Here is a 19,217-nt window from a genome sequence, read left to right as displayed (position 1 = left end):
TCAATTTTAATCTTGATGAAATGGACAATTTGCTGTATCATTGGAAACCTTTTTTTGGGGTGGGGGTGGATTTTGCAAGTATCGTGCTCTGTATGGCGTCTTCTTGTTCCTTATTTGTTGTTGGTTTGTGATGACGCAATCAGAGCCTTCATAGCTCTCAGTTGTCACTGTGACCCGCACATTGTTCACTGTTTGTATTCCTGATGGCAATTCCTTGAGGTGGTTTTTTTCTTTCTATGCCATGATACCATGCCATGGAGCTGTTGGCATGTTGGGTTTCTTCTGTTCTTTACAGCTTTTGGGAGCTTTCCTTCCTCGACAGTTTTTGTATGTTTCTGTTCATCCTTTTGCAGGGTGGTGGATCATCTTGCTCCCTATCTTACTCATAAGCCTTAAATCTACTTCCAGCCTGCTGTTGTCATCCCCTCACTGCACAGACCATCTCTGTCCCTATGTCTTTTTGATGGCCACACCTGTCCCCGTGCCCTGCACAGACTGCCGGCGTCAACACCACAGACAGGGACATAGAGGTTCTGTATCTACCCAACGTCAGTCTTGCTGACGCTGGCGAGTACACCTGCTTGGCGGGTAACTTCATTGGGATATCGCATCACTCTGCTTGGCTCACTGTGCTTCCAGGTAGAATGGGCATTTTGGTGGGAGGGTCTTTGGTGTCCTGCTTTCTTCAGTGTGTGCTGCCTTGCTGTTTGTCAGATGCTTGCCATATGCCACTAGCACTTGAGAAGTGTACACCATGAGAATGCCCTTGAAAATGGCTCAATCTGCTGAAATTTTAAATTCTCGATCCGATGGATCTTCAGTGTGGGTGTAAATCGATGGCTGCTTTACACCCTTAAAGGAAAATGCTGAATTAAATTTTTATATATAATATAATTTCTTTTAAACAACTATTTATCAGCAATTTGGGGGTTTTTCTCATGCTGGCAATGTTGGCATAGTGGTTGGACATGTGATCTCTGCGTTTTTATTGCATTTGATGCTTTGTTGTTGGTATGAGACTGCTTTGCAAGAATTCCTTGAATGAAATTTGTAGTTGAGATGGAAACGTTTGCAAAATCCGATAAACTTTTGCCCCACTAATCTCAGTTCCTCTTTAAATATAGGCGTTCCATTATTTGACCATTTTTCACGTATGCCAAAACTACACAGGATTCGCATTATGATAATTCGATACAATGCATCCTGTTTTTATTTTCAGTTGCATTATATCGGTCAATAATTTATAGAACGCTTGTTTTTGCTGTTAGTTTCCCTAAGACGTGAGAGTCATTTTGATAATGCAAACTTTGCAAAGCAGTTGCTTGTAGCCGTGCTTCGGGCTACAAATCTCACCAGCCAATGACGGCATCATTGGCCACTCTGACATCTTTGGTTGGAGCTCGCTGTTATCATTTTTGCGTTTATCTCGTGGTTGTTGTGTGAAGCCTGCCAGAGCTCTGTGAGCCACAGTTTGTGATTTGTGAGCAAACACGGCCCGAGCCTGGTCGTCATAACCATTATCGTTATTAAAAATGCCAAATTGCATCTTTAGCAGCAGAACCATTTTGTTTTGCTTTGGCAACGCAGCCCAGGCTGGTGGGGTGAGATGCGCAATCAAATGAAATTGGGTCAAAATGCTTATTGGCGAGGGCATGAAACCTGTGATTGTAGCGTTGGTGAGTTTTCTAGTTGCCTTTCGTAACCAAAACCTCAATCATGCATCAACCTGCTGACAAACCGCTTCAAAACAGATGCCAGACTATAACCTGTGGTTTTGTACTTCAATGGAGGAGTAAAACACAGAAATGGTCAATTTTTTGTGTGTAACCTGAGAGCTTGTGCTTATTTTGTCTGACTTTGGTTCGTGACGTTTATACTTGTGGAGGAAAAACTTTTACGAGAAGCTTTTCCGCTCACACAGGTATAAACACCAAGCTTGCTTCTTTTATTTCCTTGCTGCAGTTGGCAATTTAATGTATAGCCTTCATGCCACCTCTTCCTGCACTCTCAACTTAGCTCTTTGTTTTATATTTCCATGTTTCTCTCGTCTGCATTGCTTGTGGTTTTCATATTTAAACCTAACCACCTGTGCACACAACTGCTTTCATTTTCATTCCACCTGCACATATTGACGATATTGTACCTACATCTCACTTATAGTTTCTCATCATTTGATGCTCTGTATGGCTTCTTGCACCTCTGACATATAAAGACCTAGCCTGTTTACTTAACCCTTTCCTCGATACCCGTATTCCGATGCTCATCAATGTGCTTTGTTGAGTCTCGGCGCAAAGCTGCACAGGAACAGGTGCAACAGAGGGAAGCTAATTAAGGGATTCAAAGTTTGGAAGCTTTGCCCGATTCCCTACATTGCAACAGTAATCTTCAAAGTCTATTTTGGGAATAAAATAAATTGACACCTCAAACCTCAAATCCTTCCTCCAATGCACTTTTTATGGGATTCAAAATTCCCATGTTGCCAAATTGCATCGTGTTTTATTATGACTTTCCTGTGTACCTCGAGTATATATTGCAATGGTGTAGTTGCTTCGAGGCTCAACAATGCCGAGTAAAGAACGTATGAAATAAAGAACGTACAATGTGGAAGCTGACGGTGCGACACGGCCTTAGCAGAGCTGCCAGAGGTGCCTTCTCCTCTGATCTCACCGGACTACATAGAAATCGTCATTTACTGCACGGGGGGTTTGCTCCTCCTATTCATGGTCTTTGTGGTGGTGTTGTGCAAGATGCGAATGCCACCACGATCCAAGTCTGCTGGGGGGCCCTTCAACGAGCCACGCCTCTGCAAGCTGTCCAAGAATATTCCACTGAAGCGTCAGGTGCGCGCATCTTTGTATTTCTCAATGTTTGCTTGTGTGCTCTACACCTCTGCCTATAATATATTTGATGAAAGACTGGAATGCAGTCTGATGATATTTGTCCATTACTTGCAGGTCTCCGTTGATTCCAATGGTTCAGTGGCATCCAGCGTGCCACTCGTGATGCGAGGGCGCTTCTCCTCCGCCGAGTGTCCGACGCTGGCTGACGTATCCGAGTATGAGTTGCCAGAGGACCCCCAGTGGGAGTTTCCACGTGACCGGTGCGTTACCACATCACATACTGCACACCAAACCTCATCCTTGTGAGTGGTTGTGGATTATTATTATTATTCGTAGTAGTAGTAGTATTACCAGTGAAGAACCCATCCTAATGAAGAGGTTAATTCCCCCAGAATTACGGGCGAGATAATCCTCCCACCATTCACCTATTATAGTATGATTTGTAATACCCAACCCCACCGGGAGCAGCGCTTTACGATACACTTTTCCAATGAGAGAATTTGGTTCCTCCACCACCCATCCTCCCCCTTCTCCCCCAGTGTGATTATGTCACTCCTTCAAGTCTATCCAAACAACTTATGTGTGACATGTACTTATCTATGCTGTGTGCAGACTGACACTCGGCAAACCACTTGGGGAAGGCTGCTTCGGCCTGGTCGTGCTGGCAGAGGCTGCCGGTGTTGACAAGGACAAACCAAACAAGGCTAAGAACGTTGCAGTCAAGATGTTAAAAGGTTCACCTCACAATCCACATCAATTCTGGCATACTACACTAGTGTCTCACCTTCGAGCTGTCTCGTGTTGTTATTAGGAACATCAATAGTTTTACCTGATTGAAATGTTAGATATTATTAAAAGGTTTGGCTTGCAGCTAAGCAGCTTGAATGAGTCAGATCATAGAAGCTAAGCAGCTCAAATCCATGTAAACTGCTGTCTGAATGCAATGTCATCAGCGGTGCTGCATCCTAAAGCACACTATACTTCAGCTACGGATGTAAAGCCAGCCTCTGCATTTTGTTTTTGAACATTAAAGATGCCATGTTATGTCATGAAAATAACAGGCTATTGCTTGTTTTCTCTGGCCAAATTCTGTCTGCATGTTATATGGAATATTTACGTTGATCATAAATTGATATAGATGTTAAATCGGATCATTTTGATTGTATAAATGAGAGTTAAGTAAGTAGATGATTAATAAATTAATATACGAAGTTCACGGTGTGTGAAACGTAGGGCATGAGGTATGGTTAGCCAAACGGCCTTCTCCCATGGCTTGAGTTTCCCTGTGCAGTATTTCATGTCATACAAATAAACACACAGTTGAGAGTGTAGATAAGGAGGGAAAGTGTCCCCACATCCCAAAGCTTTGTAAGTAATGACCACAATGTTGTGGAGTTATTTCCCCAGTTTAAAAAGCAGAATGTTTGCGATCAAAAACCCTTTTGGATGCCAGTTTATCCCAACGGCTAAAAGTTTATCCTGGACTCTGTGTCCTTTCCTCCTGACAAGGTGGAAAAGTTTCTGTCAACCCTCGACTCTGATTCTGCAACTGGACCTGACGGCATTAGCCCAAGGGTCCTAAAATCCTGTTCTGCCGCTCTTTCACTCCCTCTCTCTGTTCTCTTCACCCTCTCTTTTGCTCAAGGTCATCTGCCATCAGCTTGGAAATCAGCCAACATTACCACTTCACACAAAAAAGGTGCAAAAACAGATCCTTGCAACTTCAGACCAATCAGCCTTCTCCCAATTATCAGCAAAGTCATGGAATCCATCATTGCTTTGGATATAAAATCTTTCCTCTTCTCCAATGGCTTGATCTCTGATCATCAATTTGGTTTCAGACCAGGTCACTCTACTCTGGACATGCTGCTTTTGCTGTCTCAACAATGGATGGAGGTCCTCAATGCCAAACAGGAAATTAGAGCTGTCTCCCTTGACATATCACGTGCCTTCGATGAGGTCTGGCACCCCGCTCTACTCACCAAACTCTCCTCCTATGGTATCCTTGGAAATCTCCACGCATGCCTGGCGGACTTACTCTCTAGTCGTAGTCAACGTGTGGCCCTGAATGGGTTTCTCTCATCTCCCCTTCCTGTTCAGGCTGGAGTTCCCGAAGGCAGTGCTCTGGGCCCTGTGCTTTTTCTGGTCTTCATAAATGATCTCTCTGACTCTCTTGAAAATCCTCTCTATCTCTTTGCTGACGACTTCACTCTCTGCCGCTCTATTCCTCATCCCTCAGATCGGCAGTCTGCAGCCTCCTCACTCTCTGCAGACCTGGACAAAATCACAGACTGGTCAAACAAGTGGAACATGTCTTTCAATCCTGACAAATCTCACACTCTTATGATGTCTCTCCAAAAAGACCGACTGGAAAACCCTCTCATCCACTTTCTGAATAATCCTCTCCAAGAAGTTCTGTCACTCAAGCTTTTGAGTCTCACTATCTGCCATGATCTTTCCTGGGAAAACCACATTTCAAATATGGCCTCCAAAGCCAGTGGTCGACTGGGCATCCTCCGTCGTGCAAAGTTCTTCCTTGGCACACCTGAGCTCCTCACCACATACAAGGCTTTCATCCGCAGCTCAATGGAATACTGTTCTCCCCTCTGGGCCGGTGCTCCTGCCTCTCACCTAGCTCGGCTTCACGCTGTTGAAACCAAAGCATTCAGAATCATTGGAATCTCCCACGATGAAGCTAACTCCGAGGGCCTTTCACTTACTCACCGCAGGCAGGTTGGTGGTCTTTCTGTCTTCTACCGACTCCTCTCCGGCCTTGCTCCCCCAGCTCTCTCTGGGCTCTGTCCCCCAAATATTCCTACAGGTCGCACAAGATCTGCCTGCAACCCTCTTATGGTTAAACTGCCAAAATCAAGACTCTCTGCTCACCTTCACTCCTTCATTCCTCTTTTCTCCCGCCTCTGGAACAAACTCCCTCACTCTCTTCAATCCCACTCCTCCCTCCAGGTCTTTAAAACAGCTGTTCACCACCATCTCTTATCTTCCCCCATCCATAACCTTGATCTTTTCTACCCCCGCTAATTTCACCCCAAATCCACTTTTTTGAAATACCAACTTCTTTCCTGGAAGTCCTTGCAGTGTCCTTGTGTTTTATGCTTCTCCCACCCCCCCCCCCCCCCCCCACTTCCCACGCCTCCTCCCCCCAAGCCCTCTCCCTCCCACAGATCTCCCGATGTCCCTGCTCTCAAATGTTGCGCTTGTGTGCTTCCCCTCCTCTCTCCATCTTGTCTACTGCTCCCCTTATTATATACTTTGTGTGTCTGTTTGATTTTTTTTGTGTGATAAATGTTAGCTCTTTCATGAGCCTCGATTCAGTATAAATTTTAAAAAAGGCATTTTCAGAGCGGCTGCAAACACCACCTTTACTAATCTGGTCCAAAATGAACTTTCTGACCCAATTACACATTTCGAAGAAATTTGGCCAAATTTCTCCACTTGCTGATGTCTTAACATTGCCGAACTTTCGAGGTGAACTGTTTTCGCAGTGTTTTATTTGCGGTTGTACCTGCTCGAAGGCTGCTTCGATAACAGACAATGGCTGCTCATGATACTGTTGTCCAACAGGTTGTCAACTCCAATCAGCTAAATCAGAAAAGTTTCACATTGGCTGTAATTTGTTTGGCATAAAAATACCATAGTAGTAGTGATGTGATATTAAAAAAACATCAATGAATAGACTACTGCACTTTTTCTTTCTTTCTTGCTTTCTCTCAATCACCAGACCTCATAGCTCCAACCATTGCCTTGCAGACGATGCCACAGACAAAGACCTATATGACCTTGTGTCAGAAATGGAAATGATGAAAACCATCGGAAAGCACAAGAACATCATAAACCTCCTCGGAGCATGCACGCAGAATGGTGAGGTCTCGTGCATTGATGAACCTTTGGCAGCTGTGCCCCCAGTAAGCTGTCATGTGCAAATGTTTGTGCATTATTCGAGAAAGGACCACAAACAAACTGGTTTGTTCATAATTTTCACTTTTTGCGATATGCTGTCTGAGTACAATTCCAGCCTGGCTATCCATTATCATTATTATGGTAATTAATGATCATAACAACCAGACTCGGTGGCATGACGTTAGAGCGCCTCCTCTGAGTCTGGGAGGTCGGTGGTTCAAACCAAAGACTTTAATTTAAAAAAATGTAAGTGCTGCTTCCTTGTTTGGCACTCAGCATGTAAAAGGATAAAGCATGGGCAAACAATGCTGGAAAGACAATGGCAAAACACACACTATAAGTTAACCCTTGCCAGAAAACTGCTACAGCAGCACCAACTGCTGCAGCACCAACTATCAACAATGATAATAACAGTGCATAATGTATTTTAATGTTTTATTTATTTAAAACGTCTGCTTGTTTTTTGCTGGTAGGTCCCCTGTACGTCATTGTGGAATTTGCTGCCAAGGGAAACCTGCGTGAGTACCTGCGTATGCGGCGACCTGCTGGCGAAGATTATTCGTTTGACGTCACGTCCTTGCCCCCAGAGCAAATTACCTTCCAGGACTTGGTGTCATGTGCATACCAGGTGGCACGAGGAATGGAGTACTTGGCCTCAAAAAAGGTGCTTTTACCGGTCTATATCCACAGCATTGCACCTGCCCCACCATCTATACGAAATTTGAAAACTTAAACTAATGATACATCAATAAGTTTGTAAAGACCCTGCTCAATTGCCATGACATTTGTGGATCACCATATCAGGATTACTGATATTGGTTTCACAATATTGGTTAGCAGAAGGATCCAAGGTTGTTCATAAGGTTTATGAGAATGTGAACCTTTTCAGCTTGTTCAAAGTGTATACTGGTGAAAGAGTTTATCAAGGAAGGTGTACCTGAAATGGAAAAACTTGGATAGAGAAGAACCTCAACTAAAGAAAGGCCACAAAGATTGAGCAACTGAGAAAATTGTGGAAATGCACATTGTAAGACTTGTATGTATAATTTGATTGAATCCTTCATTTTAGATGACCAAGAATGTTCGGAATGGGGATATGGGTTTCCATCCTAGTGTAAAATCGTCATGAATCATTAGATCGTGGATGAACCATAGTTTCAGATCTGAGGAATGCTCAGATGATCATATGGTATACTAGAATGGCACTCGATAAAGGGCATACCTCCACCATGCTGACCAGTTTACGTTTTGTATACCACTGATGGGTCGGATCTGGATTCGGAACTTAACCAAAATCTAATCGGCTTGTTCTTGTCGCCTAACCAACTCATCCACCAAGTTTTGTCATAACTCGTCCATAACTTTTTGAAATATCATACAAATGAAATATAATGAAATATATATCGTTTTTGGCCCTATCACTCAATGGTGAACAATCACTTTAAATAAGATTTAAAAATTGTTGTATAAGGATCCGAATTTGGATCGTCACCAAAATCGAATCAATTAATCCTTACCACACACCCAACCTGTCCACCAAGTTAACTGCGAATCCATCCATGACTTTTTGAGATATCATGCTACATATTGGTTTTAGCCCTATCTCTCAATGGTGAAGAATCAATTTTAAAAGTTCTCAGATCCAGATCTGAATCTTAACCAAAATCTAATCATTTTGTCCTTGTCGCATACCCAACCTCTCCAAATAATTTTGTCCAAATCCGTCCACAACCTTTTGAGATATCCTGTTCACAATCAAACAGACAGCGGTGAAAACATGACCTCCACCCACCTTCGGTCATCACATTGCAAGGAAAATCGATTTAGAGCTTGTGGCCTACCAGGTTTACCCTTTCATGTTACTTGTGTACCCAGATAACAGTGGGATGCTTCAAGATGATAACCCTCCTCCCACATGGCACATAACTAGTTTGAAGTGGACTCGGCAAATCTGTCCTGACAACCGCAGTCCTTGATGCCAATTTTGATGAAGAAACTTTGTGATGTGTTTGAATGTCTCATCAGGATTTATCCATGGACACCATCCTTTACACCGACGCTTATCACTTGTGTATTAATGGCACTAAGTATCACCAGACGTAATTTGCCATCTCGTTGAATTAACGCCATATCATATTTTTGCGTCATTCAGGCCAGGTGGTGCAACCTACTCGGTGCATTGATAATTTTTGACTCTGCTTAGCGAGTCTTTTTTATTATTCTGACATGTTGGCCTTTAACTTGAGACTTCAGGCACCATTTGTGTTGGAAACTTTGTGTTCCACCAGGCACCATTTGTGTTCCACCCCCCCTCCAATGTTTTCAAATGGATCTGTGACTTGAAAATCACAAGAAACTAATTTTGCAATAAATGTTCGTTTTCCATTAATTGTCCAACACTTTCTAAAATCCCAATTCAGCCCTCCCCTCCTAAACACCCCCTCACCCTGCCCATTCAAATCTCTACCCTCGCCCCTCCTCTCCGAACCCCACCCCTCCTAAACTCTCCCCTCGCCTCTCCCTTCCCGAACTCTCCCCTCCCCTCCCAAACTCTCCCATCCCCTCCCAAACTCCCCCCTTCCCCCTCTCCTCTAAATTCCCCCCTCACCACTCCCCTTCAAAACTCCTTCCTCCCCCCTCCCCTTCAAATCTCTCCACCCTCCATTTTTCTCCAATTCTCCCCTCTCACCCCTCCTCCTCAAAGTGGCCTCCTCCCCGCTTCCTCTCCCTTCCAATTCATACCTACATTTCCTCCAACGTTCTTCCTCGCTCTGTCCCCCCTCAAACAACACCTCACTGTGCCTCATCCAATCACCATCAAACCTTTTGTCCTTCTCATCCTTCACTTTCTCCTAGCTCTTCTGAAATCTCTGACACACTATCACCAGCTCTCCCTACCTCCTCCTCCTCTTCCTCATCTTACCCTACCCCTCCCCTCCATCGCATAAGCTTCCCTGAATTTCTTTCCAGGTGAGTTTAAAATGTGCCTGTAATTGCAGTTTTTGGTATTTTTGAGAAAAGATCAAGGTTTTCAAAGGTTTTGGATGGGGGAAGATAAGAGAAAGATCAAGGATCAAGGGTATAAAAGATCAAGGTTTTGGATGGGGGAAGATAAGAGATGGTGGTGAACAGCTGTTTTTAAGACCTGGAGGGAGGAGAGGGATTTTTTTGCCCAAACAGTGTATCCACCGAGACCTCGCAATTACATTGACAACCTGTTTTTGTTTTTTTTGCCCAAACAGTGTATCCACCGAGACCTCGCGGCACGAAATGTTCTCGTCACCGATGACAACATCATGAAAATAGCCGATTTTGGCCTTGCACGAGATGTCAATTACATTGACTACTACAAGAAGACGACCAATGTGAGTACCCATCGGACCATTAGAATGTTTCTCTTGTGATTTTATTTCTTCCCGCCATGATGTGATTTGCACACCAGACAACGGCTGCCAGAATACCCTCTGTGTCCACAGGGCCGGCTCCCTGTGAAGTGGATGGCTCCGGAAGCACTGTTTGACCGGGTGTACACCCACCAGAGTGACGTGTAAGTGTGCATATGTCTGTTTATCTTTGACTGCATTGTTATCATATTTTGAAGGTTACTGAGAAAGCGGTGCTGCAGTCAGTGTTTGTGACAATGATTTGCAAACACATTTACAGAGTTTGGTCCAGCTATTCCCTCTTCCCTCCATCCCCCATCAGTTTAATCTCTGATAAACCTTCTGTGTCATTTTTGCTAGACCCATCAAGATCTCTTTGCAGGTCGATGACGTATTTCAACATCTTATGTTTTAATTCCCTATTCTGATGAACTGCTCCTGCTCCTTTTTGTTGTTTATTCTTATTTCTCACTTTGTTTCTGCTTTGATTCTAACTTTCCTTTCCCTGTGTTTCATTTTTTTCAGCAGGAACGTTTATTTTTCTTTCAATGCTGAGCAGTTTTTAAGGCTCCCATTCAGCCATGTTTTCATCAACTCAATACGAGCAATTTTGTCTTGCTGAAAGGAACTTTAATCTGAAACATCTGTCAAGCGATGGTTGTTGACGTAACCTTTCATAAGCTGTTGTATTATTATTACTTGTCTAGATGGTGTTTTCTGTAACTGGCTTGTAAAGATCTTTTTGATTTACTCACAAATAAATTACTTTTCCATTGCACGTAAGAGTCTGATAGTTGCATACATGTGTTGATGTTTGCTTTAGCGTGTACAGGTGCCTGTCTGTAGCCATTCATATGTTGAAGCAGAACTGTTGTTCTGCAGACTTTTGTCCGTTTACTCCTCTGGTGGCTACAAAACAAATTTCAATCGAAGGTGCCTGGGATTTGAAAGTTTGAAAAGCAAACCTCATCAAACTATGTTGAACAACTAATACTGTGATAACACCCCTCAAAAACGTGCTTTGTTGATTAAAACAGACGAAAGCTACAAAATATGTCGAGAACCCCAATTTTTGTTGTTGTTTAGTCTGGAAGCTTGTATATGAACGCCTGAAAATCCCATTAATTAATGTGGAATTGTTCATTTCCTGTGCTCTGTAATTGTTGAATATTCCATTGGGACTTGTTAAATGCGACCACTGAAAGCCCTCTGAAACCAGGGCCGTTTATCGCAGAAAATAATGCCAGGTAGTAATCGTGGATAATTGTTTTTGTGCATTTCACAGTAGGTAGAAGTGAAATTGCTGTGTTGCGTGCACTTGATCACACCACACAAAGGGAATTGGTAAAGAGCCAACGTGGCACATTAGGCCTGCCTGCATCGTACTCTCGCCTGCAAGGGTTAAGTGAGCCGGTCGGCTGTGGTGGCAAATTTCCAGCTTTTACAATGCTTCCCTCTACTGGTGTATAAAAATATTTAATTTATTACGTATATGCAAACCCTTTAGGGGTATTGTGTTTGGGTCGGCCTGTTTGTCATTCCCTTCTGAACACATGACTCAAGCTGCTGGCACCCCTGGTTGAATGCCACACATTGTATTGCTGTGTCCATTGTTCATCCATTTCCTTGTAATTCATGTGAAAGTACAACTATATATTTTAATGTCTGCCCTGTATTTGATCAAACACCACCATAAGCCTCACATAATTATATTAAACAAACTTTCTTGTTTCACAGTTGGTCCTTTGGAGTTCTTCTTTGGGAAATTTTTACACTTGGGGGTTCACCATATCCTGGCATTCCAGTGGAGGAGCTTTTCAAACTGCTAAAGGAAGGGCATCGGATGGACAAGCCTGCTCTCTGCTCACATGAACTGTAAGCCGTAGGGTTTGTGTGGTTTCATATTCATTTAATATCGTATCTGTTTTGGGTTTCAAGATAGGCTCTGTATCTGGATATTATCCCCACACTTTTTGGAACAAAAAAATGGGGGGATATTGTAATCAGCTGTCTGTCTGTCTGTCTGTCTGTCTGTCTGTCATGCTATCTCCTACTAAATGGTTGTACAGAAATTCACCAGACATGATAGTTATGATCACCACATGGCTAGAAGTTGCGAGAGCAGCATCATTTTTGACCCTGCCCCTTGGGTCAAAAATACCAAAAACTGCAATTACAGGCACATTTTTAACTCACCTGGAACGACATTCAGGGGAGCTTATGCGATGGCGCGTCATCCGTCCGTCAGTCTGTCCGTAAACACTTGCAACTTCTTCCCTGAAACTGCTGAAGGGATTGTGACCAAACTTGGCACAAATTATATTTGTTGTGTTGTGACTAAAGTTTGTTCACGGCATTAAAAAAAATCGGGTCTAAGGGAGTTTACCGGGGTCAAAGTGGATCCAAGTTTGACCCCCCAAAATAGGAATTTGCTTTTTCCTCTGAAACTACAAACACTATTTTGATGAAACTTGACCAAAACCTTCACCACCCGTGCTGTACCAAAGTTCATTCACGGCATTAAAAAAAATTGGGGTCTGAGGAGGTATACGGGGTTGGCGGTGGTGGGGGAGGGGTTCCCCTCAAAAATAGGTATTTTTATGTTTGTTTGTTTAAAGTCTTATGATTATGTTAGTATGATTCCACATGCTGCCCTGTCTTCTAGAAACCATTCAAATTGGTTTAAAATACCTTTAGTCAGTGCAGTATACTGTTTATTCTACCAGGTGAGTGCCGTGGGAATTGCCCCTATGTTTAATGAAATTTTGTATGTGTAATCAACATTGGGGATGCATGAAATATGTAACAATTTTTTGGATTTGACCACCCCGACCCCCTCACCCCTCATCGGTTCATGCCCCAGGGGGTGAAGACTTTGGGTGACGGGTCACAACAACATTAATTTTTTTAACTCAACATTTGATATTGGGTCATTCCTGGTGGAAATGTTGTCATTTTTCAACTTTTCTTGAGGTTGGAAGCATGGGGATTTGCGATGGCATGCCATCGACTTCACTTACATTTTCTATATTGTGCTTGGATGTATTAATATATTAATTACTTGCGAAAATCGAAGATTTTTCAAGTATATTGGTTGGTCTTGTTTATTTATTTATTTTTGTATACTAGGTCGAGGCTCATATAAGAGCTTACGCAGAACATATAACAAAGGGAGCGGGAGACGAGATGGGGGGGTGGGGGGGGGGGGAGAGAGAAGCACAACAACAGTAGGGAACAAGGACATCAGGAGATCTGTGGAAGAGAGAGGGCTGGGGCTGGGTACACGGGATAAATAGGATGGACACTACAGGGACTTTCAGGAAAGAAAACGGAATTTGAAGGAGGTGGGTTTGGGGGTGGATTAACATTTAACAAGGGTAGAAACGATCATGGTTTTTGATAGGGGAAGAGATGAGATTTTTTTTTTTTTGTATACTGCCTCACTCTCTTCAATCCCACTCCACCCTCCAAGTCTTTAAAACAGCTGTTCACCACCATCTCTTATCTTCCCCCATCCAAAACCTTGATCTTTTCTACCCCCGCTAATTTCACCCCAATTCCACTTTTTGAAATACCAACTTCTGTCCTGGAAGTCCTTGGTGTCCTTGTGCTTTATACTTCTCCCTCCCCCCCCCCTCCCCTTCCCATGCCTCCTCCCCCCGGGCCCTCTCCCTTCCACACATCTCCCTGCTCTCGGATGTTGTGTTTGTGTGCTTCCCCTTTTCTCCCCATCTTGTCTTCCGCTCCCTCTTTTTGTGTATTTTGTTTGTCTGGTCGATTTGTTTGTGAAGTAAATGTTAGCTCTTTCACGAGCCTCGATTCAGTGGCAGTGAACAGCTGCTTTAAAGACCTGGAGGAAAGAGTGGGATTGCAGAGATTGTGGGAGTTTGTTCCAGAGGTTGGAAAGAAGAGGAATGAAAGAGTGAAGGTGAGCAGAGAGTCTTGATTTTTGCAGTTTCACCAGAAGAGGGTTACTGGCAGGTCTTGTGCGTCCTGCAGAAATATTTGGGGGACAGAGCACGGTCAGAGCAGGGGGAGAAAGGCCGGAGAGGAGTCGGTAAAAGATAGAAAGACCACCAACCTGCCTGTGGTGAGCGAGTGAAAGACCCTCAGAATCAGCGTCATTGTGGGAGATACCAATGGTTCTGAAAGCCTTGGTTTATACAGCGTGAAACCGAGCTAGGTGTGAGGCAGGAGCACCAGCCCAGAGGGGAGAGAGACTCCATTGAGCTGCAGATGAAAGCTTTGTATGTGGTAAGCCTCCAAAGTGCCAAGCAACGACTTCACACAACAGAGGATGCCTATTGCCGAGTCGGCGACTGGCTTTGGAGGCCAGCTTGGAAATGTGGTTTTCCCAGGAAAGATGATGGCAGATAGTGAGACCCAAAAGCTTGAGTGACAGAACTTATTTGAGTGGTTTGTTGAGAAAGTAGATGAGAGGGTTTTCCAGACGGTCTTTTTAGAGGGACATCGTGAGAGTGTGAGATTTGTCAGGATTGAAAGACATGTTCCAAGTGTTTGACCAACTTCTGATTTTTCCAGGTCTGCAGAGAGTGATGAGGCTGGTGCCTTCTGATCTGAGGGATGAGTGATGGAGCGGAAGAGAGTGGAGTCATCAGCAAAAAGATAAGCAGGATTTTCCATAGAGTCAGAGAGATCGTTGATGAAGATTTGAAAAAGCACACGGCCCAGGACATTGCTTCGAGGAGCAGCGGCCTGGACAGGAAAAGGAGATGAGAGAATTCCATTTCGAGTCACACATTGACTACGACAGGAGAGGACGTCCGCGAGCCACGAGTGGGGATTGCCATGGATACCATTAGAGGAGAGTTTGGTGAGCAGGGCAGGGTGCCAGACTGTATCAAAGGCATGAGATATGTCAAAGGAGACAGCTCTGATCTTCTGTCTGGTATTTAGGACTTTCATCTATTGCTGAGACAGCAGAAGCAGCATGTTCAGAGTCGAGGTGCCTGGTCCGAATCCAAATTTATGATCTGAGATCAAGCCATTGGAGAAGAGGAAGTATTTCATGTTGGAAGTGATGATGGATTCATCACCTTTCTGATGATTGGGAGCAGGCTTATTGGTCTGTAGTTGAAAGGATTTGTTTTTGCCCTATTATTTTTGCATTACTATTACAAGTTGGACAACTGCACTCTGCCTTGTCTTCATTTGTTTTTACTGCATAAATCTCACACCCATTTTTGTTCTGTTGTGCGTAGCCATCTCATGATGCGAGACTGCTGGGCAGCCATGCCCATCCATCGCCCTACCTTTCGCCAACTGGTAGAAGATCTTGACCGCATTCTCAGCATGACCACGCATGAGGCAAGTCCACAGACCGCCTCTGCCTGTTCATGTAATTTTGCAGTTTGATAACTTTAAGGCTTTTTTTTTCTTTCTCTCCTTCCCTCCTTCCTTTTCACCATGCCTCTGACATTCTTCATTCCTTCCTCCGCTGTTCGCAGGACTATCTTGACCTTTCGGGACCATTGGAACAGTACTCTCCCAGTGTGGCAGGCACACAGACTTCTTGCTCCTCAGGCGATGACTCTGTCTTCAGCCCAGACCTGCCCCCTTCTGCACCGTGCCCTCTTCCATATCTTGCGAGCAGTGCAGCCGTTTGACCCAAAACACAAGTATGAAGGCCTGGTAGGACCTCTCCATAGATCTCGTTGTGAGAGGTACTAAGCACATTTGAGACAGATGAACAGACTTAACCTTTTGTATCAGCTTTCACATTCATCTGACAAACTTCTCACAACTGCCTGGACAAAGCAGTTTGAAGGAGGCTGCTATATCAGTGTGGACGTCGCCTGACTCTATGGATCACGACAATTCATAACTACCACTGAACACCACTTCCAATCTAACGAGAAAGAGCAGAGTGAAATCATTTTACATCCTGGAGGGAAGTATATTGGTTGTCTCATATAGTATTGCTATAGTGAGCACAATATACCAATCCCCCCCAAAATAAAAAATTAAAAGTGTTTATTGTTCATACTTAACTGATGCCACTTAACCAATCCTGTATTTATCATGTAACTTGACAAATGCCATTCATGGGCAGTTGTTTTACTGTTTGAAACATACTCGCAGGGGAAAGGCCTTGATCGACATTGATTGACAAACAATGTCATGGTACCGCTGTTGTTGAAAATTGAATTGTGTTCGACCATGTTCTCCCTCCTTCATCCCATCTTCACTGTCTCCTCCCCTCCTCCCCCTTCAAACTCTATAGATTATATTACATTCAGATATGTGCAGATTTATTTTATTTAAATACGTAATTGATTCCCATGGGGGAGTGAGATGACAGAGGATGAGGGGCTTTCATCTGATTCATTGTGGAACAAGTGAACGGTCAACGGATGTGCAAACATGACTTACGTACGAAAAGGCAGGGTAGGGCAGTAGATGCAGCGACGTTGCTGTGACCAGGGAATTGCCATGACCACTTTGGCTAATGTGCCAACTCACATTTTCCTGCATCTTGCAAACCTCTCCTGCAAAGTTCTCTATGAATATGGATAAACTTGCACAAATCATGCATTGATGGACACCTAAATCCAGAAACAGGGATTACAGCTGGAGTCTCCTGAAATTTGTTTATTTATTTTTTGTCTCAACCCCAAAATGATGTCCTAGTAATGGAAAGGATGCAGAACACGAAATGCGGACTGTCTCAGACGTGCCGAGCAAAATAATCTACAGGACAAACAGAGCCTCGACAACCAAAACACTAATATCTTTAAGCACACATGGCTTTGCTTGTCTAATCAAGTTTAACTATTTGCTAAAAAGTACATTGTAATTGGGTTCGATAATTGACTTATTCATCGTGACGTCAGGGTCCTGTCTGATTCTCAGGAATTACTTTTGAGTGCAAGAACAAATTCCTAGATTTGTCTTTCCTTGTTGAGACTGCCGAGTAGCTTCGCTACCCCATGCACAGAAAATACTTTTGTGGGAAGAAAGTATCTTTGCACACCAGCAAACTTTTGTACTTAAAAGAGAAGTTTACCGCGTTTTCAAAAAAGTTTATTATCCCCGTCCCGTGGTCGTCAGTCGGCCGAGGAGCAGAGCACGATTCATCGAGTTTCACGGTCTTGTGACGTTGTCAGTCCCGTTACCCAATCATAGTGAGTGTGGGGTACGGGGTTACTAACACCCACAGAATTACCTTTCCTGATTCGACACACTTGAAGTCATCGGTGTGTCTCTGGCAGGTAGTTTTAACAAAGGTTCTTACCTGAAGAACCTCACTTTACTCCAATTTTAATTTTCTTAATCTCTTTGATCAATCGGAAAGTCTCATTTTGATCACATGGTGCTAAAAGCACCTTTAAAGCTTTTACTGCCTCACTGCCAATTAAACACTAGGATGTTCTTGAAAGTTTTTTTTAAATCCAGAGTTTGTTTATTTTTATATAGTTCATATTTTTGTAACCTAATAACATGTTTGCAGTGTTAACACCATAGACTGCACCATAAAAGGCCGAGTGTCCTTCAAAGGCGTCAGTGAAGCGCCGTTTGACTTTTTCAAGCTCTTTGCGAGTTTGGTCATCGCAGTGGCCTCAAAACAAGGAAACCATTTGCCACATTTTTATGTGGACGCTCCATTTAAACTTCTATGCAATTGGTACTGTGGTGCTACAGTTTGATACAACTCTCCAGGGAAAAGCGTAGACCATCTGGCTCTATGGAAGTTGACTTTAAACAGTGGATTCAAGGAAACATTTCACGAGTTTTACTTTACGTGTGTTTTTTTTGTACCTTTTTACAAAACTTTTTCCAGCATGTGATTAAAGAGCACTGCTTTGTGAGATCTATGGTTGGAAATGACGGAACGTTGATTGAGGTATGCTAACCAGTGTGGGAAGCAAGGACAAGCTGATGTTTCTGGCAATAGGCCTCTGAGCAAAATCGGCCTTTCCTTGATCTTCTGCTCTGATGAAGGGTTAATGCCCGAAACGTGAGCTTCTTGCTTCCCATGGTGGTTAGCATACTTCAATTAACGTTCTGTTGATTCCATCCATCATTCAACCTGTCCTCTGATGCAGATCCACGTTAGCCTTCACCAGCCTTAGACCTGAATTGGTAAATTGGCTTCACCAGCCTTTGGTGTTCTGCCTCTTGATTCACACCTCATTTCTGATCCAGAGAATGATGTTCTTTTGAATAACTCTCGTACATGAAAATTTGTTCTTGTGGTGTTGATTGAATTGTTTATGACATTTATTTACGTCTCAGTCAAATTCCGACAAACACAGCTGGCAATACCAGTTGAATCACTCCTACATGTTTATTGAAAAACAAAAAAGTGTATGATATTTTTATTATTTGCAAAACTTAACATGAAAAAGATTTATTAGATTTTTATATACCTAATTTATTGATAATTTTACTATATGTTCAATCCTGATTGTAATCGTATAGTCAAAAAATGTACTAAAGTAAGATGTAGATCTTGTTTTTGTTTATTTTATTTTTGTGGTCAAATCAGTCCAACGAGCTTGTGCTAGTGCAGTTTAAGGGCCATTTTGGAAATGTTTTTCAACACTGTTCTTACGGCTGTTGTATGCGATTCCACGTTTTGCAAGAATAAACTGTTCCAACAATTGTAGGATTGTGGATTTTGCAAAATGAGTCATTTTATATTTCTGTTGAACTCGTCAGTTTGACGACGCCTAGTCGTGTGCATATTTATAGAGAAAAATATAATGGATTGACCTTTTTTTTAGCAGCTACAGTATTTCTTTTTTATCGCAAGCATTACACATGGAAACTTAACAACTCAACAAGTTACCATTCCTAGACGTGGAGGTTCAACGACACCCAGATGACACTTTGAGAACATCAGTATATAGGAAACCCACACACACACACACAACTAAACTACTGGACTTCAACTCATGTCACCCCATTGTACATAAGCACAGTCTTGCCTGCATTCTGACTTCCAGAGCTTAGCAGGTTTAATCCACAAAAGATTCTGCCACCAATTAAATTAAATGGGTGCGAGACATTCAAACACAAAATGGATATCACAAAAGAATGCTACCCAGACTTG

The 19,217-nt window shown here is 43.1% G+C and overlaps 1 protein-coding gene across 12 annotated transcripts in view; it reads left to right on the top strand.

Moving 5' to 3' along the window:
- LOC137420932 (fibroblast growth factor receptor 2) overlaps positions 1-18,770 on the top strand; it is a 129,325-nt gene extending 110,555 nt beyond the window's left edge. For 7 of the 12 annotated variants that reach the window (XM_068106460.2, XM_078772168.1, XM_068106457.2 and 4 more), the window contains 11 exons: positions 495-639; positions 2,632-2,840; positions 2,955-3,100; positions 3,453-3,574; positions 6,609-6,719; positions 7,232-7,422; positions 10,001-10,123; positions 10,235-10,305; positions 11,879-12,016; positions 15,364-15,469; positions 15,610-18,770. In XM_068106460.2, coding sequence (XP_067962561.2) covers positions 495-639; positions 2,632-2,840; positions 2,955-3,100; positions 3,453-3,574; positions 6,609-6,719; positions 7,232-7,422; positions 10,001-10,123; positions 10,235-10,305; positions 11,879-12,016; positions 15,364-15,469; positions 15,610-15,768 — 1,521 coding nt within the window. In that variant the 3' untranslated portion in view covers positions 15,769-18,770. The remainder of the gene's footprint in view (positions 1-494; positions 640-2,631; positions 2,841-2,954; positions 3,101-3,452; positions 3,575-6,608; positions 6,720-7,231; positions 7,423-10,000; positions 10,124-10,234; positions 10,306-11,878; positions 12,017-15,363; positions 15,470-15,609) is intronic. The other 5 variants (XM_078772169.1, XM_068106454.2, XM_068106456.2 and 2 more) reach the window with 4 other exon arrangements.
- Positions 18,771-19,217: the final 447 nt, after the last annotated feature.

This window comes from Myxine glutinosa, chromosome 2 (genome assembly GCF_964187855.1).
Source record: "Myxine glutinosa chromosome 2, kmMyxGlut1.1, whole genome shotgun sequence".
NCBI lineage: Eukaryota > Metazoa > Chordata > Myxini > Myxiniformes > Myxinidae > Myxine > Myxine glutinosa.
Note: the sequence above shows the minus strand (reverse complement) of the source record. Positions and strands in the feature narration are given on the sequence as shown.